At 44.3% G+C, this 21901-nt stretch overlaps 1 protein-coding gene across 1 annotated transcript; it reads left to right on the top strand.

Annotated features, from left to right (window-relative positions):
• Positions 1–357: 357 nt before the first annotated feature.
• On the top strand, positions 358–21106 carry TRIM42 (tripartite motif containing 42; the record flags this gene model as incomplete). Its single annotated transcript, XM_080934049.1, has 5 exons — positions 358–698; positions 4177–4874; positions 6751–7571; positions 11373–11597; positions 21020–21106. 5 exons carry the CDS (start codon positions 358–360, stop codon positions 21104–21106), a joined length of 2172 nt encoding a protein of 723 aa, XP_080790175.1.
• Positions 21107–21901: the final 795 nt, after the last annotated feature.

The raw sequence follows: 21901 nt of genomic DNA, 5'->3' as shown, positions 1-21901 counted from the left end.
AAGAATTCCTTGGTGCCACCGCTACTGTGGCATTGGTCTCATGAAAAACGCCCAGTATGCACTCACACACCAGCTACCTGGCTGCCCTCCTCTTACCTACTCCTGAGCCTCTGAAGACATGGTGGGAGTCAGGGATTATGACATAAGCAATGTCCACAGGCTGAACCAGGTAAAGCCAGCTCAGAAGGAGGAACATCACCTGTGAATACCTCATAAACTGGCCGGCTTCCTGACACAACTCCCAAACTGCCAGCTTCACCAGAGTGGGCAAGGGTCCCTTTGGGAGAGAAGTGACCTCGGGAATCTGGTAGAGGGCGTTGTAACAACTCTAGGCCTTGTACCAGGGATCGAAGAACCATGGAGACGGCTATGTGTGTCTGTTCTCCGTGCTGCACCTGGCAGAGATGCTGCCCCCGACTCTTCTCCTGTCTCTGCTGCAAGTTCGTCTTCACCTCCGAGCGGAACTGCACCTGCTTCCCCTGCCCCTACAAGGATGAGCGGAACTGCCAGTTCTGCCACTGCACATGCGCGGAGAACCCCAATTGCCACTGGTGCTGCTGCTCCTGGGCCAATGACCCCAACTGTAAGTGCTGCTGCACGGCCAGCACCAATATGAAGTGCTACTACTATGAGAGCCGCTGCTGCCGCAATGTAACTGTCACATTCAGAAAGGGTCGCCTTCGAAGCATCCGGACCTCGTAAGTACTGCGTGAGTGCTGGCTATCTGTTGTGTGGCTATGTTGGCTCAAAATAACTGGGGAATGTGTGCCGGCTGTGGGTAACCCAGAACAGGCCAGTGCTTCCTAGAGTGCACTCTATAGGGGGGGGGGGGGATGTTACTTTTGTAGCAGTTAAACGGAGCTCCGTCACCCATGCAAATGCACGCTAGATGCATCCTTTGACCCCAAGAGCTCTCAGCTTGCAAATAAACGATGGCTGGCAAGAAAGTTTGCCAGCCACTGTTCCTGTATTCATTCCTCTCCTCATCCTGTGCCCGCTGGACCCAGGAAAATATTTAGCTGGGAGATACTAAGTTGCCCAGTCACGCAGCTAGGAAGGGACTAGAGTCATGACTTGGATCCAGAGCTAGATGAAGGGTAATAAAGTTTTGTAAAAAGTCATTACAAAATGGAGACCGTGATAAGTTACGTTCTCCATAACCTGTTAGATGATCCAAAAATACAAACTGTTTTTCATCCCTGTCCTGGGAACTGCAGCATTTACCTGATGTATCTGAGCTTCTAGGAGCCCCTTTTGACGGCAGTAACCTACAGAAGTACCCTGAGCTGACGGCTACCCTTTCTTTCCCCTCCAAAGTCATGGCTGTCCGGTTCTCAGTCACTCAGTAAAGTGGTGACCCCATGGGCTAGCAAGCTGCTCTCTTTATGTCACACATCAGGAGCATCAGGAGCAAGGGGACATTTCAGATGGGAGGGGAGATCACAGCCAGTGCTTTAGAGTCTTTGGTATCAGTGGCTCCCAAATTCAGACGTGCACTGAAATCCCCTGGGGAATCTTTAAAAATAAATGCTCACCTTTGTTCTCCACACCTCAACATTCTGTTTTTCATTGATCTTGGAATACAACATGGGCTTCAGGGCTGTTAGAACTCTATCCCCATCTGGCGATGCTAACAGGGAGAACTGGCACGATCAACATGGGACCTAGAGCCTTGCTTGGAAGGCAGATGTGAGAAAAGGGCAGGACTTAGCAGGGAGTGGGCTGCGCAGGGGAGCAGAGGCGGGGTACTGGGGCAGGAAGGCAAAGCTCTGGGACTTGGTGGCTACTTTGGCATTGAAATCTGGGGGTGGGCAGATGCCCTTTTTGGACTTCTGTGCCAGGGAGTCAGCTACTCTAATGTACTGGTGCTTGTCTTCCAACTCCCTCCCCTGGTCTCCAAACCCCTTCTCTCCCAGTTCTGCTCAGCAGTCTCATCCTGGTCTAACCTAGCCTTCCCTCACTCTAGTCTAACCTAGCCTTCCCTCACTCTGGTCTAACCTAGCCTTCCCTCACTCTGGTCTAACCTAGCCTTCCCTCACTCTAGTCTAACCTAGCCTTCCCTCACTCTGGTCTAACCTAGCCTTCCCTCACTCTGGTCTAACCTAGCCTTCCCTCACTCTGGTCTAACCTAGCCTTCCCTCACTCTGGTCTAACCTAGCCTTCCCTCACTCTGGTCTAACCTAGCCTTCCCTCACTCTGGTCTAACCTAGCCTTCCCTCACTCTGGTCTAACCTAGCCTTCCCTCACTCTGGTCTAACCTAGCCTTCCCTCACTCTGGTCTAACCTAGTCTTCCCTCACTATGATCTAACCTAGCCTTTCTGCCCTCATTCTTTTCCTCAGTCCCTTTCTCAGAACTACTCCAATTCCTCGGGCCATTCAGAGTTCTCTTGGCCCTGCCCATTCTTCACACAGTAACTCCTTTCTCCCTCATTCCCTCTTTCTGATCTCTTACTCTCCCTCCATTTATATACACTGATTCAGTCTTACTTTTGTTTTTGTTTTTATCAGAGAAGCCCATCCAGCTACTGAGTGTATTATTGACTTGTGACTTGGAGTGACTGTTCAGGGACCAAGCAAGAGGCTGGGACACAGAAAAAAAAATAGAGCAGGAAAACAGTGATGGTGGTAAGCCTGGATCTCAGCATCCAAGTCCTCAGGGATAAGCCAGTTTTCTGGACCATGGATCTCAGGGCCACCCTAGGGCAATATTCTTAAGAAGCACATTTGACTGTCAGTACTCTGAGGCATGGGTTCCTTGGCCAAGAAGGAGACAAAGAGAAAGAGGAAGCAGGAAGGCAAGGTCAGAAGAGAACACAGCCCAATGTCTAGACCTTCCTAGGACGAGAGATGGTAGGAATAGTCGCAGATTGTGCACCGGCTTGTATCTCCGTTCCCACAGCTGAGTCGTTTATTTCCTAAACTGCTTTGACTCTGACTGCAGCCTCTCATAACGTGCAGTTGAATTACACAAGCACAGTCTCATCATTTGCAGTTCTTGCAACTGAAACCATGAAGCCGACCTCGGCCAGTAGACAAATAGAGACCCTTAACTCACAACAATGTAAGCACGCATAGGCTTTCACAAGCTGGAGTGCTGTTCTCTTGTTTCCTCCTCTACTGTGGACATTAGCAGATGAATAGCACAAGTGATTATAGACACCATATTTATACTGTGATGGATTATTTCATTTACACTTTGTAAACCCCCATGAAGGAAGTGCTGTAGTCTTTGATTTACAGCTAGAGAAACTGAGCACAAAGGAGATTAAGACTCCCACTGAATGGGCAACTCTAAATGTGCCACGCCCCATCATATATAAATTTCCCGAGACACATCCTTTATGTTGCTGTTGATCTAGAAGTCAGCTCATGGGTTCTAGGTTCAGCACAGAAATTGTCTCTTCCTGTCTTAGAAAGGCCATTTACCTTTCCTCTGGCCCATCCCACATACAACAGCAATGGTAATATCACTGCCTCCCAGGCACAGCCACCAGAAATTGTGTCTGCAACTGGGCAAGATTGGATTTGTTGACTCACTTGCAACGAGGGGGAACACGTCCCACTCCATGCCAGTGTGAGGGACCTGACAGACAGACTAGAGTCAGTCTGTTGCGTCTCTTACCCCTGTCTAGAAAGCACCTAGAACACAGGAAGCCAGAATCTGCTACCAAAAGAAAAAGATCAGGCACAGTCACTCACATTCCCCAACAAAGGGGCATGGGAGGCCATTCATGTGGTTTGGACAATATTCTGGTCCAGCATCCTGAAGTGGTATTACTTCTGCTCCGATACATCATAGCCACCGTGCTCCTGTCTGATGGATGCTCTGTGGTGTTACTGATATGCACGGAAACCTCAGGCTCAGCCATACCCCTCTGCTGTCTTTCTCTCAAAATTCAAACTAGCCGGAAGGCACTACGGCTGGATCCTGAGATCTCTCCTCAGTCTGCGCAGGCACTAAATTCAGTCTTCGTCATCTCTTAAAATGCTCTGGCGTAGACACTAGCAGCAGGCGCCAGTGCCTTACCTGAGTTCATTTACTAAGAGAGTGAAGGCAAGCCAAGACAGGCAACATGCAGGAACCATGTATCACCTTTCCTATGGGCCACCTCTTTGGACAGGTCCTTCCGGAACTCGTGTGTGTTCCTGAAACCTGGGCTTACTTTGTCTTTCAGTTCTAAGACCGCCCTCCGCATTGGGAGCAGCGATACCCGGCTGGATGAGCCCAAGACCATGCCCACCAGCAGCCACTTGGTGAACCACCTCACCTGCCCCATGTGCAACCGGCTGCGCCTGCACTCCTTCATGCTGCCCTGCAACCACAGCCTGTGCGAGAAGTGCCTGCGGCAGCTGCAAAAGCACGCCGAGGTCACTGAGAATTTCTTCATCCTCATCTGCCCCATGTGCAACCGCTCGCACTGCATGCCCTACAGCCACCAGATGCACCTGCCAGAAAACTACCTCCGCGGGCGCCTCACCAAACGCTACATGCAGCAGCACGGCTACCTCAAGTGGCGCTTCGACCGGTCCTCGGGGCCCATCCTCTGCCAGGTGTGCCGCACCCGGCGCATTGCCTACAAGCGCTGTGTCACCTGTCGCCTCAACCTGTGTAACGACTGTCTCAAGGCCTTCCACTCAGATGTGGCCATGCAGGATCACGTCTTCGTGGACACCAGCGCCGAGGACCAAGACGAGAAGATTTGCATCCACCATCCATCCAGCCGCATCAACGAATACTGTCGCAGCGACAACCAGCTACTCTGCGCCTTCTGCAAGATCGCTTTCCACAATGGCCATGACACGGTCAGCCTCATAGACGCCTGCTCCGAGAGGTCTGCGGCCCTCTTCAGCGCCATCGCCAAGTTTAAAGCAGGTCCTGGTCGGTTTCTTGCTCCCCTTCAGAGTTAACTCCCAGCTGCAGAAAACACAGAAGATGATGTGGGGCATCTGCTGGCCGGGGGGGCGGGGGGGGTTGCTCAACCTGGTGGAGAAATCTAGATACTGGGAGAGCCTTAGATGGCCATCAAGCCATAGTCACGGGTATCTGTGACGGCTATCACCAGCCAGTTAGTGTTTCTGTAACTCAGTTTTTTCATCTATAAAATGGGAAGGATAGTGGTAGCTTCCTCATTAGATTGTTGTGGGGATTAAATGGGCTAGCTTAAGAAACATTCTCTCACCTCTGAGAAAAGCACATAATGATCCTGCAATCTATTTACAACTTTACTGAACTTTGGCTCCATTTTTCCAAAGAGGAAAAACAAGAGGTTTTCTCCCATTACAGCTTGGAGTTCAGTTTTGGGTGGAGTGTTTGTTGTTGTTTGGTTTGGGGGTTGTTTTTTTTTTTTTTTTTTTTTTTTCCTGAACATGATGGTCATTTTTAACTACACCCCCCTGTTTCCAGGGGGAATAATTAATCTAACGCTGAAAATCGTCTCAACTGAAGTTGTCTGCCATGAACTTTTTGCCAAAGTTGTAGGCAGCAAATGTAAAGAGGTGCTAATGGACACACAGTAACAGGAAGACTCCAAAACTCCAGCAATGTTCTGGCCAGCTGCTTGTCTTTTCTACCTTCTGTCATAGTTGTTCATATTGACGCTATAATACAATTTCTATACAACCAGCCCTTTTTTTATACATTGGAACAAAGAACAATAATTCCTAAAGTTCAGTAAAAGGTTCATAATATGGAAATGTGTCTTTACCAGGTCAGACATGTCTCTGTGCCCAGGTAGACCTAGAAATCCCTTTAAGAAATGGCCCCACCTATAGAGGACCGCTTCATATAAGCCTTCGTCTTAATTAAGTGTTCTATTGCTGTGATAAAACACCATCACCAAAAACCACTTGGGGAGGAAAGGGTTTGTTTTACATTTACACTTCCACATTATAGTCTACCACTGAAAGAAATCATGACAAGAATGTAAGATAGGAACCGGGAAGCATAAACTGACAAAAGCCATGGAGAAATGCTGCTCATGGCTTACTCATTCATGGCTAGCTCGGCCTGCTATTTTATAGCATCCAGGACCACCTGCCCAAAGCTGGCACCATTCACAGAGAGCTAGGGCCTTCCCACATTAATCATCAATCAAGAAAGTGCCTTCAGACTTGCCTACAAACCAATCCTATGGAGGCATTTTCTCTATTAAGATTCTTTTCTTCCAGATGACCTCAGCCAGACGACTTTAGGAACAAACCATGCCAGTCTCAAAAAGCATATAGCACAGATGAGATGTATGCTTATCCCATATGTGCACAAGACAACTGTGCTTAAATAAAGTGGTCAGCAAAAGGCAACTAGTAAGTCACACACCCAGACTCTCCAACACAAACAGTGCTAAACAGTGACAAGACTCTTAAGTACAAAAAGCTGGGCTGGGGAGGGGGAAATTATTACTACTTATAGTCCAGGTCTAGAAGGAGTAGTCTACCATCAGTGGCTGAAGAGCACTAGATCAAGCTTGATTGGCAAAGCACCATTTAGTAGACATCAGAAACGTATTTGTTTCTCTGCTACAATGTGGTCCAGGGAAAAGTTGCATATGTTAGGGGCACGTGGAGGAAGAATAGAGAGGAATTTGTTTCAAAAGCCTGTTCTAGCCTGTGTCAGCCCACCTGCAGGTGTCTCCCCTCCCCCCTCTCTCATTCATTTCCTCTGAGTCCACCGAGATTTGCTCCAGTTTGATATGGCTCTGATATCTGTGGAGGTGAAAATATTCACGGTAACCAATGTGGTTGTTTTTCAGTCCGATATGAAATTGACAATGACCTAATGGAATTCAACATTCTAAAGAGCAGCTTTAAGGCTGACAAGGAAGCAAAGAGAAAGGAGATCCGGAATGGATTCCTCAAACTGCGAACCATCCTTCAGGAGAAAGAGAAGATGATCATGGAACAGATAGAGAATCTAGAAGTGTCCAGGCAGAAAGAGATCGAAAAATATGTGTACGTTACAACCATGAAAGTGAACGAAATGGATGGTCTGATTGCCTACTCCAAGGAGGCCCTTAAGGAAACAGGCCAGGTGGCCTTCTTGCAGTCTGCCAAGATCCTGGTGGACCAGATTGAGGAGGGCATCCAGAGTACCTACAGGCCTGACCCTCAGCTGCGGCTCCATTCCCTCCACTGTATTCCCTTGGATTTTGCCGAACTCGCCAGTGCCATCCACGAGCTTTTTCCCACAGGACCCAAAAAGGCTTGCTCCTCAGGGGACTCACTCCCTTCCCAGTATCCTATCCACTCAGAAATGATGGTTGCCAGGAAGGTCACATTCAGCACCCACAGCTTCGGCAACCAGCAGATATATCAGCGAAGCTCTTCCTTGATGTCCTTCAATACCACCAATGACAAGGGTAAGATGAGTCTGGAGAACTATGGGAGAGCCCAGTCTGCTGCGCCTGCCAAAACAACTGATGGCCTTTATACTTACTGGAGTGCCACAGGGGAAACACAGCCTCCGCAGAGCAGCAATAGCTTCCACAACTGGTATTCTTTCAACGACACCTCTGTGAGGACCCCAGGCCCAATTGTCATCTACCAGACTCTGGTATACCCAAGAGCTGCTAAGGTAAGACAAAGGGAAAGGTGTGGGTCTCAGAATGAAAGGAAGAGGTCAGGGTTGACTTTACCTCTTTGGCCTCTAGAATGCGGTCACTCAAGTCTACTCCTCTAGATTCTTTGCAGTTAGCCTAGTCAGTAGGGTAGGTTTCTGAATTATTAATCCAGTCAGTATATTGAAATCATAATAATATGTGCATGTAAATCTCAACCCTACTTGACAGGCAGCCTTTTTATTGAAAGAAAAACATACTAAGAAGAAGGCTTTGTGGGCAAGGGGCTTGCTGTGCAAGCATGAAGAACAGAGTTCGCATCCCTATCACACATGTCAAAGCATGGTGTACATCTGTACTTCCAGTGCTGGGGTGGGGGGCAGAAGCAAGGAGATCCAGAATCTTCCTGATTGACTAGTCTAGTGGAAACAGTGAGCTCCAGCTAGATGACAGATGTTGCCTCAGGGATACATAGGTAGGTAAATAGATAGATAGACAGACAGATAGATAGAATTTATAGATAGCACAATGTGTGTGTGTGAGAGAGAGAGAGAGAGAGAGAGAGAGAGAGAGAGAGAGAGAGAGAGAGAGAGAGAGAGAGAGAGAACAGTAGAAGACAGTATCAACCCCTGGTTTCCACAATGACATAGTCAAGTAGGTTCACAAGCATGTGTTCTGCATACACACATATGCATACATACCACACCACACCAAAAGGAAGGAAGGGAGGGAGGGAGGGAGGAAGGAGGAAAGGAAGGAAGGAAGGAAGGAAGGAAGGAAGGAAGGAAAGAATGGAGGAAGAAAAGAGAAGCCAAAAGGAAGAATCAAGTTGGAACTAAATAAAGATTCAAAATGGCTTAGGAGGTCATGAAAGTGAAGGGTAGAGTCCAGGACTGAATTAGACATGCAGTTTCAGTTGGCTGTCAACTGTGTGTTCCTTAAAACTGCTATCTTTCTTCGATCCGGGCCCCCTGGGTTTTGAAAAGATTGTGATGACAATCCCTAAAAACATTCCAGTTCTCTGCTGAGATCCATGTTCTTTCTTAGGGGTGATGTGGAAAGTGGAGTGTTTTACAGGTCTTCACACCTGCTATCACTTATGACAATGCTGTCTACTGGCCTTCCTAACTTAACAGTGAACAGATGCTCTTTTCCTTTCCATCTTTCTAAAATCCAGCTGAGCCTGAATTAAATTGCCTATGGAGTACATTATTCAAATTTCAAAAGGCAAAGGGGTTGCTGGGCAACTAGATTTTCTACCCTTTTTTGAGGTTCCTACATGGACACACCTCCCAAATTACTCTTAGGCCTGTTTCCATATGGCAAGATTCATCTTTTGTCCCTCTATCATTGATATTAGGCATCTTGAATTGTAGATTAGTGGTTCCCAAACACTATCATCTCTTGAAGACTTGTTAGAAGGTAGATTCTGTGTCACTGGATTTCCAGGCCTGAGAGTCTGGCTGCCAGGTATTGCCAGTGCTGCTATCTGCAGTAGGTAGAGTCTAAACACAAGAAAATGAAGACCAGACAGAAACCAGATTTTACCTTCTCCCTCTGTGAGACATTGTAATGTTTGCTTCAGAGGTGAAAACTAATACAATAAACATGCCAGGTAGAACATAACCCTCCTGGAGACCGTAGAACACAGGGAGGTGTTCCTCCTTCCCTGTCCTTCACACAAAGATGGGGTAGAGGTGACATCAGTGAACTCTGGTGACACTGTGCCTCATCTCAATGCCAACTCCAGGTTCTCAGGGAGGCCTTAGCTCCTGCTCTGAAGCAAAAGGGATGATGGCATCTACTGCATACTTGGACTTGGAGAAGTCATATGTACTGCCTAAGAATTATCCCTGGATAAATTTGAGAGAAAGACACCTATCAAGACAACCAATCAAGTCTCTGCCACCTCAATTATGGCCAGACGGTGATCTAATGTAAAATGATGATGGTGGTGGTGATAATGTAGAAAATTTCTGTTCTACTAGGGTCATGAAATGGGCCTTTCCCAGGATTCATTGCGCTCTACAATAAAAATACCAAAGTCTGTGTTAACCTGGCTCCCAAATCTTCAGGTCTTCTGTGTAGAAATTTTTCAAATTGATCTTAGAAGATATTAGATGTATTCCAAAATTCTAGAGATCTTTTGATTCAATTTAAATTTTACAATAATTTTTAAGAAACTATCTTCTCCACAACAACAACAAAAAAGAGGATTCATGCCCTAAAATATTCATTGCAGCATTTATCTTATTATAAAAGCAGAAAAATCTGACTGCTTAACTATAGAAGGGGTCAGTTATTTCGGAAACAGTTTTTTATGGTTCCATTACATTCTCTCTCTCTCTCTCTCTCTCTCTCTCTCTCTCTCTCTCTCTCTCTCTCTCTCTCTCTCTCTGTGTGTGTGTGTGTGTGTGTGTGTGTGTGTGTGTGTGTGTGTGAGAGAGGGGGGGGGGGAAATACCTACACCTGCCAGAGCATACATGTGGAAGTCAGAAGACAACTTGAGAGTATAAGTTCCTTCCTTCTATTGTGGGACTTCTGGGAATCAAACTCCAGGCTGTCAGGCTTAGCAGCAAGCACCTTTAATCTCTGAGCCATCTTGTTGGCCTCTATGGGCAGTTTTTAAATACGGTACTTTACCAAATTTTTGACAGTATAAGATATACAAACTGCAAGTTAAGAGAATAAGCCAGAGACATGTAATCCCAATTACATGCATGAATATGTTTATGTCTCCCCGACAGTAAAAGGACTTACAGGAATCAATGTGTGGATTAAGGGAAATGTTTATTTATGTCCCTCACACCTCCTCTGCATTTTCAAAGTTTGCTACCATAAATGTGCTTGTTTTGATCATCAGAAAGAATGTGAGTTAATTTTATTAAGTTGTGTGATTTTATTTATGAAATTTAGTACTCATGAAATTATACATTATCTTATGGCATTTGACTTTATCCAAAAATATAATAAGACCATTATAAATATGCTTTTGAAATTACATTTTTTTTTAAATTTAGGGTTAGCAACATGGTGGCACTTACCACTAAACCCAACAAACAACCAGGGTCCTATTTTAAGGACTCATATGGTGGGAAGAGAGAACAGATTCCAGCAAGTTCTCCTCTGACCTCCACATGTACTCCACGGCATTTGGTGTACACACACACACACACACACACACATAAACATATACTAAATAAATAAATATGAAAACACTATTATCACAAACTGTTTTTATGGCAAACATTATCTGCTGTTTGAGACTTGTTTCTGTATCTCTTCTCCGGGGTTGATATCTTATATTTTGAGTATGAACACACTGCCTTTATTGTTGGGTAGTTCCTCAGGAGTAGAAAAGGAAATCCTTTGCATCCCAGACGCATGTGTGACTCTACCATGTTCTGCGAGTCCACTGTCATTTGCCAAATGTCTCCCTCCCATGCCTGTAAAATGGGAGGAAGAAATTCACTTCACAGAGGCTTCTGAGAACCCACCAGGTTTGTAGATAGAAATTCCTGAGGTGAGAACTGAAACACAACAGACATCTGGTAAACCTTATCTACAGCCATTGCCTTCATGTTGAGTGACAGTAACAGAACCCTGAAAAGCATCCCATTGTTCCTGAAATCCATTCTGTGTATCACATAAGACATCACCAGAGCTTTCCAAGACCCTTGCTCATGGTCTAAATCAAAGCTCTCAGCAGCTGTAGAAGACAGGGTCAGCTTAAGCACAGACAGGTTACAGCACAAATCATTATGGGAAGGACAGAGAAGTATGTGTTGGTGCCATGTTCATACATCCAATTCTCCTAGGTTTACTGGACGTGCCCAACAGAAGATGTGGACTCCTTTGAGATGGAATTCTATGAACTCGTTACCACCCCTCCTAATAATGTGCGCACAGAGCTCTGTGGACAAATTCGTGACATCCTGCAGCAGAACCTGGAGCTGCACAACCTGACCCCCAACACTGAGTATTTGTTTAAGGTTAGAGCCATCAATGATAATGGTCCCGGACAGTGGAGCGACATCTGCAAGGTACCATGCACATTTGCTTCTTAGGTTAAACATTACTTTTCTATTGCTTATGTCTTAAGTTTTACATTTTTATTGAAGAGGCCCACATGTGTACACATGCCCACACACATACACACATGCATGCCATAGTATGCAGACAGATGTTAGAGGCTCAAACTGAGGGCCTGAGGCTTGTCAAGAGCCTTTATCAACTGAATCATCTCTCTGACCAATTAGATGGAAATGACTTCATAGAGTCAGAATTTGGCTTAGCTAGGAAGATCAGCAGAGACCACAGAGAATTCTGCCTCTAAGCCCAGAAAGCTGGTTAACTCTCAGCCAATGATGGCATCTCTGATCTCCACCAGCCTTTTTGAACCATTTCTGAGGATCATAGGTTCTGCTGAACTCAAAACTACTAGTTCTAGGCTTTGTGTTAGAACACAAAAGTTCAGAGTACAACCAAGCATAATCCCTTCTTCCTCCATAGTCAGGGACTAGTAGTCATTGTATGAGAAGAGTAAGAAATAATTACTGTGGGAAAATTACAAAGGAGCAGTGTTCCCAACAAACACAGGTATGAAATTTAGCAAGGAGATAGGCAGCCAGTCAAATCGGCATTTCTCACAGAAGGCAAAGAAAATTTGTGGTACAATACCCCGTGTAATATTTAAGACATAATTATACTAAAACTACTTTTGGTTTCTCTGGTAGTTAAAAAAAAGACTGACCAGGTCAGGTTGTCTTCATAAAGCAAAGAAACAAACTATTGTTTTTTGTGATGGGGAGCTGATGCTTCTCTGAATTCCCAGTGGCAGATGGCATAACTTGTGAATGCTCTTGTAATGATATAGAGAATACCTGGACTGTCAGGAGCTATCATACTATATAACTGTGAGGGTGCTCTTTGGAATCTAAATAAGTCTTAGTGGTTCTTTAAAAGTAAAAAGGCCAGGTCTGTTCATTTAAGGTTTGGAAGAAGGGAGGTTTATGGCCTTGAAAGACTTCTAAGACACACATAGAAGAGACAGATCTGTCTAAACTGATGTCCACAGAACTAGAAAGTTATCACCCTTCCCTCTCCTCCTGTCTTTTCTCCCCTCCTTCCCCTATCAGGCCCTTTCTTTTCCTTCTTCCTTTCTCCTTTCTTCTCCCCATCTCCTCCCCTGCCCTCTCTTCTCCTTTTTCCTCCTCTTCCCCTCTTCTTGCCCTCTCCCTCCCCTCTTTTCTCCTCCTCCTTCTCTCCTGTCCACTTTTCTCTGAATTGGCTTCATTTTTGAATCACTTCTTAGTTTCTGTTCCACTAAACCCAGCTTTCATGTACTCTTTCGAAGTCTCCAGCCCTGCTCTGAGTGGTCTGAGTGCTCAAGGCCATTGGATCAGGTTAACTGCACTTGAGCAATCTGGTCGATGTTTGAAGGATTGGTTGTTCCTTCTAATGATGATGGTGAATGGAAAGGAAGTGGAGTTATGCTATCAGATAGCAGTTCTGCAGAGTGGGGCTATTCCTATCACCTCCTGACATCATGTTTCCCTCCTCCTCCCACAATGTCAGACACATGCCAAAAAAGTGTGATGAGAGCCTGCCTGGCTGCTGTTCCAGCTGTTCCTCTCCCAGCCTCTCTGCCTGTTTTTTAGTTGCTACGGGGACCTCCTCACTCCAGAGCTCCGAAGCCTCACACCTGTTGCTCCATTTTCTACTCTGTGCTCTTGGCTATGGATTTTTTTTTAATCTGATTCCATCTGCCTTCTCAGCTTTTAGACTCCCTCAGAAATGTCTTACCCATGAAGGGCACTCAGTAGTTGTTAATATTTTTTTTTTAATGAATCATCTGTCATCTCTAGATGTGAGGATTGGGGATGGGTAGAGAGATGGAGGCGAGTCTTCAGTCTGCCACCTTACCCTCCTGGGTCCTCTCATCCCTCTCACACTATGACCTCCTTGCAAACAAAATTCTTGCCTAATTCATCTTTCTCTCTCCTGTGGTGCTTACCGAAGCAGTTTGCACACAGCAGCCTCTTAACGGTTATTGAACGGAAACATGAGTAAAAACATAACCAAACAAATGAATATATGAGGGAATGTCTAAATTAAGGACTGAAGGAGTAAATTGATAAATAAAATTAATAATTGCAAAGTATCATAAGATGCCTGAAGGCAGAATGTTTTATACAGTCAGTCAAGGAATAGCCTTCCCCTAAATCTGTCTTTATGCAATGAATATGAGAGAGAAGGAAATGTATGCCTGTCTCTTTGCTTTTTCACACAATATCTAAATGAGCAGACCCCTAATTAATGAGGTTTTCTGGAAGCTTCATTTTTATCTGACTCAAAGAGCTACAGTATAGATTTTTCCTTCAGAAGTAATTCTTCCTCCCTCCTCTGTGGTTCTATTAGCATTCCCGAGGAAACACTGGGTTCCTTAACATTTGTCATGATTTGCATAAGTAAAGGCTTCACCAGCAAATGAAAATAAGATGGTGTGTTTGAATGACATTTATAAAGCTTCATAAAAGTAATGGCTTTAGCTCTTTCCTATAAAATCAAAATTTTTTTCCTTTGGCACTGGTATAAGCGTCTTTCTGAAAGGTTTCATTTGAATGCTGCTCTGAGGTAGCATAATCACATCTTATCCCAACCACCTTGCTTCCATCCTATGTGCTTTTATAAAAGATGGAAAGGAAAACCTTTTATATTTGATTTGCATAGCCTAAGACTTGTTGAATTTTTTTAAAGAAAATTTTCTTGGTACATAATACATGCAACAAGAAAATTATCCATCCAACACTTTAAAGGTCATGTTTGAAGGTCAAATCTGTGTTATCCATATTCACTGATCATCCCGGAGTCTCGGGTGTTTCCTCAAGGAGGAAGCTCATGTGGAGAAAATACAGGGGACGGGTCTATAGTCAAAGCCAGAACTCTAGCCTCCTGAACCCATAATCAAATATAAATATACCTAGGAGGAATGAGCTAAGCCCTGGAGTCACATGGCACATGACTCTGGGGAGGTGATATCCAACCATTGAGTCTTTGAGGATCAGTTGTTTCTGAGACAGAACTGTGTATTGAAAAGAGCTTTGGATTTGAACTCATGTTCGTGAGTCTGACCCCAACAACACTAGCTTGCTAAATTTCATGGCAATGGGATTCTATGTTTGTCTTACTGGTCCCTTGTGGCTCATGGTCTCTGTCTCAAAGCCTCTAAAATCAAGAAGCCTGATGGTCTATTTTGAAAGGACAGATAAGTGTGCTTTAGGCAAGTTGTGTGTGTTGGCCTGTGTTTCTCCTCCTGATCTTCCTGTGGTTCTCAATATACCACCTGACCACATTCCACTCCTTACTACCACTCCCTGTTGGCTCACTCTCTTCCCCGCACACCTAAAACCTGGTTTAGCCAAGCTGTCCATCCGTGTGTGGGTTGTGTTTGGCTGCTGTGACAAATAGGTAGTTAAACAGTACAAATTATTTTATTTCTACAGCTCAGAAATACAAAATAATTCTCACTGGCTAAATTTTAAATCAGAGTACTATTTGTATCTGGATCCTTCTGTGGAGGGATTTCTGAGGTAGAGCCCACACCTTGCCTTTTGCTGGCTGTTCAAGTTTCTAACTTGTGTGCCTTTCCTCCACCTTCAAGACATCTACTTCCAACTGGGTCTATCTCCCATCAGCCATCCTTCACTCAGGCTCTCTTCTGCCTCTGCCTCCCACCTGAAGGGCCTTTTGTGGTATCACTAAGTCTGTAGTGATGGGACATTTTTCCTATCCACAAACAGCTAACTTAATTGCCCTAAGGTAGAACACAGAGATTTGAGGGTTCAGACAAGAACGTCGGTGGGGGTCCATTGATCCACCACTCTAATTTATAAATTAAATTACTGAATTACATCAGATTTAGAAGCAAAGCTCTGAACCTGACAATATTCAGTAAGTGATGCTTTCCTGGGTCTTCGGAGCCCTTCATTGAGTATAGCCCTCCTTGTCCCAGGCATTCTTAGAGTCCTTCTCAGTCTGTCAGTCCCTCAATAATATCTATGTGCTGAAGAGACCATCCTTTGGTCACCCTGGGTCTCTGATAGACCCCCCCCCTTGGCCTGCACTGCAACTGGGACATAGAGACTGAGAAGGACTTTGAGAATGCCCGGCAGCCTCTCTGCCACTTAGTCCCAACTTTCCTCTTCTTAGGCTGTTATACATCTTAAGGGTTGAGATGGAAGACCGTATGACTGTCCCTATTTTACCCTCAGGACTGCCACCTCCTCCCTAGACACCCACTCACTCACCCTGGCTCCAGGTCCTGAAGCGACACACATATGCTTTGTATTCTCTGTGTCCTTAGGGCCCACCTTTGTCCAAAGAACTCTGAAACATTGCTATAAGAAAAATCCTTCTGGTCCTTCCCTACCCACCCTGTAGCTGGAGAAGCTTGAACTCTGGGAACACGTGTAGCTTGGGTTCGAACTGGACCTGGCTTGGTTTTCAGCCTCCTGTGCGCATGGCTTAATTACTTATATACCTCTGGTCCATCCTCACTGATCTCTGCCAGGATCAACCCTTATTTTTACGTTCAAGTTTGTGATGTCTGTTCTAAGGAGGGTCTATTTGTATCTGTTTGCTTTGATGTGTTCTCACACCATACGTATGGCTGCTTGTTATGTGTCACCAACGCACATATGGCACTGTGTTCATCTCCCTCCTGCCTTGTCCCTTTTTCTCTAAACAATGTGTCTGAATGACCTTTCTACATCAGTGGTCCTCAACCTTCCTAATGATATGACCCTTTAATACAGTTCCTTCTATTGTAGTGACCCCCCCCCCCAACAACCACCAAATTATTTTTGTTGCTACTTCATAGCTGTAACTTTACGACTGCTGTGAATCATCATGTAAACATTTGTGTTTCCTGACAGTCTTAGGTAACTCCCTCCCACCCCTGTGAAAGGGTCATTCCACCCCCCCCCAAGAGCATCACAACACACAAAGCACTGATCTATATCGTTATGGGTATCTTGTCCCTGAATTTCTGATGCTATGCCATCCTTCATAGCATGCATCTGCTTCTTGCATGTCACTTGTCTACTCAGTGTGGGCATCCAGGTTGCATCCACTGATGTTACAGAAGACAGCATGTGACAGCTTGGGGCTGGAATGGAGGTGTAGAAGTTTCTCTGGTTTCTTCATGATTCAGGTAGAGTTGCACTAACAAGTTGGTACAAATCAGGGATCATTAGACAGCCATGACTCTGGCTCAAAGTCTTTTCCACTGTGCTCCTGAGTGACTTTTTCCCCATTTATCATAAGATTCACATTCAAAATTTCCCTATAGCAATGGCCGCTAATGGGATTACAGCTACCCTAACAGCCTCATTTCAACTTCTTTGCCCCGACCCAGCAGAATCATATCTGAGATTAGGACTACAACATATGGATTTTAGAGAAACATAGTTTCATATAAGAAATGCACTATAACTGAAATTTCTGTATCATAAACTAGGCAGTTGTCTTAGTTGGGGTTTTACTGCTGTGAACAGACACCATGACCAAGGCAACTCTTATACGGACATTTAATTGAAGCTGCCTACAGGTTCAGAGGTTCAGTCCATTATCATTAAGGCAGGAGCATGGCAGCATCCAGGCAGGCATAGTGTAGGAGTTCTACATCTTGTTCTGAGGTAAACAGAAGACTGGCTTCCAGGGAGCTACGATGATGGTCTTAAAGCCTACACCCACAATGACACACCTACTCCAATAAGGCCACACCTCCGAATAGTGCCACTGCCTGGGTCAAGCATATCAAACCGACACAGCAGTATACTTAGTTTGGCCACACCCATGAATATTTCATAAGAAAGACCTTATATCCTAAATTCAACCTGCATCCATAACAATCAATTATGTGATAGTTACATCAGCTCACTTTATTTTTCTACATTTCATTTTAAATGCTTACACTCTTCCAGGATTCCTCCCATGATCTGTTAACACCCATTGCCCACCTCTCTACCTCTCCACCACACCCCACCCCTGCACACTCCTGGTTTGGTGACCCAAAGGACACCATGTATTCCAGATGATGGTTTTAGACATTGCTAATATTTCTGCTCCTCTGATATTTGTCTGATCACCTCTGTTCATACTGTACTCCATGAAATGGCAGAGCCTTAAACTTTCAAATAATCAGTCATAACTGTTTTTCCTTATGGTATGACCTTTTGGGGTTCTGTTTTAAAAGTCCTTGCCTTGACTTAGATCACAAAGGTAATCTTCTACATATTCTTTTATTAAATTTGTAGTTTCACCTTTAGGGTTTTATCAGTACAGAGTCTGCCTTTAAATGTAATGCAAAGAACAGATGCACCTGCTCTGCCACACGGATCCAGTACCCAGTGTTTACTAGGATTGTGCAGTGTACAGTCGTGGTACTTTTAATTTTATATCCACTCTACATGTTTAGGGTTCATTCCTGAACCTCCTGTTATGTTTCAGCATTGTGCTTTCTACTTTGACCAGAAAAAAACAAATTACTTCAGCAAAAACAGGGCCACGTGCAAGGTAAAGATAAGATTATATAAATGGTAGCAAATCACCCATTACTGAAGGGAGGTGGAGCTAATATATGCATAGAACCCTAATAATGATGAGATGAAAATGTAAGCTGTAGACAGAGCCATGGGAGTAATAAAGGGGGCTAAGAGTGCTGTGAGTTGTGGGCTAGGAACTGAAAACATTGAAGATCTGAGGGTTTTGTCTGAAAGTGGAGTGAAGTTGATTGAAGGTGAAGACTGGGGATGATACGAAACAGCCTCCACTCCCACGTGAGTGCCTGTCTGCTTTTACTGGGATTTAGCTTCAGCTCTGTGCCGTCCCAATGAACTTCCAAGGCATCTGCATTACCCACGCTTCTTTTGAAAAACATTAACTAGCTGATCATGGAGACTTACTTATTCATGAACATCGGAGAAACTCCTTGTGGTTATTTTTATCTTGTTGTTAGTTATTTCATCTTTAATCACAACAGAGTTGGGTTAGAAAGCCTCTGAGAAATGAATCAGAAGACAGTTGATCCATTTGCCATATTATCTGAACTTTTATTCAAACTGCTCTGTGTGAGGTCTTCTAGGGTCTTCAACTTTGTGTTTCTGGGAAAGCTACATAGTTTAGTCATCTAATGAAGCACATGAAGACTACACTTTGTACTGTGTCACATGAGATTAATTTGCTATGATTTTAGATGCATAACCACATTGTAAGCCAGTGATTATGTGAAATGAGAGATATACCCGTTTGCTTATTGTAGTGTTTCACATCATGTATGCGTATCCAAATATGTTGCACCCTTGAACATATCTAGGAAAAACACAAAGATGAGTACTGCACAACCTTTGATATTATGGGTGTTTGTTTTATATTGTAGTATATTCCTAATAGATGGATGGTTCAGAAGAAAAGCTATTGTTCTCTGTAGATAAATCTGAATCCTAGCAAGGACTCTATTATTCCAAGAGTCTGCTGGCTCGCTTTGTTTTTCCAGGCACATAATCTTATCATCTGTAAGTAATGGTGCTTTTATCTCTTCCCTCACAGTCTTTTGAGTTTATATTTCTTTTTCTTTCCTAATCACTTTAGCAAAAGCCTTGAGTCAGACACAGAATGGCAGAAGTAGACATACTTGTCATGTTCTGACACTAAACTTTCTCCATTGACTTTATTGTTTTTTATTCAATGTTTAGGTTCATAGCCATTCACCTAAAGAAATGTCTTCCGGATTCCAGGGTTTTGAGAGCTTTTTCATGGAGAATGATATTATTTGCATTAGTCGACATAATCGCATGGTTTTTCTCCTTTAGGCCTTTATCAATGAAACAAATTATGATGGGTTTTGTTTGGTTGGTTGGTTAGTTGGTTCGGTTTAGTTTGGTTATGGTGCAGAAATTAAACCCAGGACCTGGCCCTATTCCAAGCATCATTTCCAGCTCACTTTGGCTACCTTTTCTGATACTTTTCTACTTCCCTTCATGAAATAAGCCCTCCCTTGGTTAGCATCACGTATTGCTTTAATATGCCATTCTAACGGCTATTTCAGTTACCTTATTTTGATTTTATATGATTGCATCTATGGTCATAAGTGGACTGGGCATATCACTGCTCATCCATATTGTTTTTATCAGAGTCTACAATTGATATTCTAGGAGTTGAGGAGTCTCACTTTCCTCTCTTTTCCTTTGTTTATTCCATCCTCTGTCTTGTCTGATGCTGCCGTTGCTCACTAACAGTCCTCAGCCACCTCTGTTCCATTACATTGCACAGTCATTGGCTTTGAAGATCCTTGCTATATAGTTTGAGAAAAAAAAACTGTAAAATGTGCATTTTTAACATAGTGCCAAACCCCATAACTCATTGTACCATTAGGCCTTGTTTGCTATCCCCAGTAGCTCTGTGTGCTACTGACATTTTTCATTTCATCTTTATCAGTGTTATATCTATGCAGCATCTCTGTTTCTGCCCAACACAAATATAAAAGATTAAAAACATTATCATAGAGACTCTGTGCTTTGTATAAACATTTCTCTTCATCAGTCTAACCCAGTCCTGCCCCATCTACTCATTTATCATGTGTCCTAATTTGTACGGGCAGTGGGCTCTTCCATCCCAGCTTTAGTTCCTAAACACCTCTTCAGCAAATGTACATTAAGGAACAGTAATGATACCAGGTCAGAGAGATGAAGAAGCCTATCACCTGCAAGTTACGTCACTGGGAAGCATAATGAAGTTGAGTCTGTGGGATTTCTAAGGTCTTGCTTAGCCCTGTGCCTTTCTTAGGTGGCACTGAGTCACCAACCATACCAAAGTTAGTACAAATCATTCCTGTCTGTATAAAAGGGAGAAAATTGGATGACTTACAAATTCTGCTTTATTCATCTTTCATGCACATCTCTAAGAATCTTCTCTTTACTTAGCCAATGAAGAGACTACAAGGACTTAAAACAGACCAACAAAAACTGTCATTTCCCCAAAACCCCAAACAGGTCACCCTGGGTTTAGTAAAGAAACTACTCATTAGCTGAAACTTGAAAGACAGGGAAGAAACAAAGTTCCAAAGGCTGGGGTAGGAGGATGTTCTGCGGTAAAGCCCATCTGGGGTCTAGACTATCATGCTTGTCTACATACGGTTGTGTGCACTGCCTTGAGAGAGGTAGATGTATAGAATTGAAATGCCAGCACACAACAGCTGTGGGCTGCTGGGAAAGCTCTGTGGTACCCTGAGTCTGGAGAGCTTCATCTCTAGAGAGGGGCTGGCTGTGCACGCTTCCCATGGTTGTTATGGGGCATTGATGAGATGGAGTGGTCCTAGGCTCTGGGAATTGTTGTGGGTGGTCCCTCTAGGTCCCTCTAGGTCCCTCTATGGATGATCCCATGCACTCTTTGCTTCCCATTGCAGGTGGTAACACCAGATGGGCGTGGGAAGAACCGAGCTAAGTGGGGACTGCTGAAGAATATCCAGTCTGCCCTCCAGAAGCGCTTCTAAGCCTTGGAACAACCCTCCGAACTCTGCCGTTCATAGAGATAACTATATGCATATGTAATGTATTTTTCTCATCACATTCTTCAAGGAGGTTGCAGATGGATGTTTCCAGTACCTCTGGGTTTTCCAAAAGGAGTCTCCTAAAAACCAATAAAGGAAATGTCTGACATCATAACCTGTTGTGGTTGGTTCATTACGATGAAACTAAGAGACTAAGCAGCAAGCCCGTAGGTCTGTATAAGCTCAGGTTCTGTCCTGTGCTCAGAATTCATGGTGCTATGTACGATACAAGTGGCAAGCGCCTGGGTGGTAATGGTTGTTCTGTCTAGAAGGGAGACCCCTGGGTGTTCATTCAAGTGCTGGCCTAACTCGCTGGTAGGTGTCAGGTCAAGTCAGTAGTTGGTGGGAAATGCTTTTCCTCAACATGTAATCTATCTCAATACTAAGCAGCCAACACTGTGAGACTGTTCTTCCTAATTATTAAGCCCATGTTTTCTCACAGCTTTTGCCCATGGTCTGATGTCTGCCTCTTGCGCATAAAAAGAGCTAGGCCTCGTTTTTCTCACTCTTGTGTACCCTGGAGCGAAGGAGAAGCAGAAGAATTCCTGGTAAACATTACAAGACTGGAGGCCTCTGGGAGCTTTGCTACGATGCCATCCCTGCAAATGATGGGCTAGATCCACCAGCAAATTTGGTATTATCATATAATCATTTCTTTGAAAAGCTTCAGAACCACCATTAGTGCGGCAAGAAAATTAAATGACATGCCAGCAGGGATTCCACTGCTGATAAACTAAA

This window comes from Micromys minutus (assembly GCF_963924665.1).
Source record: "Micromys minutus genome assembly, chromosome: 21".
NCBI lineage: Eukaryota > Metazoa > Chordata > Mammalia > Rodentia > Muridae > Micromys > Micromys minutus.
Note: the sequence above shows the minus strand (reverse complement) of the source record. Positions and strands in the feature narration are given on the sequence as shown.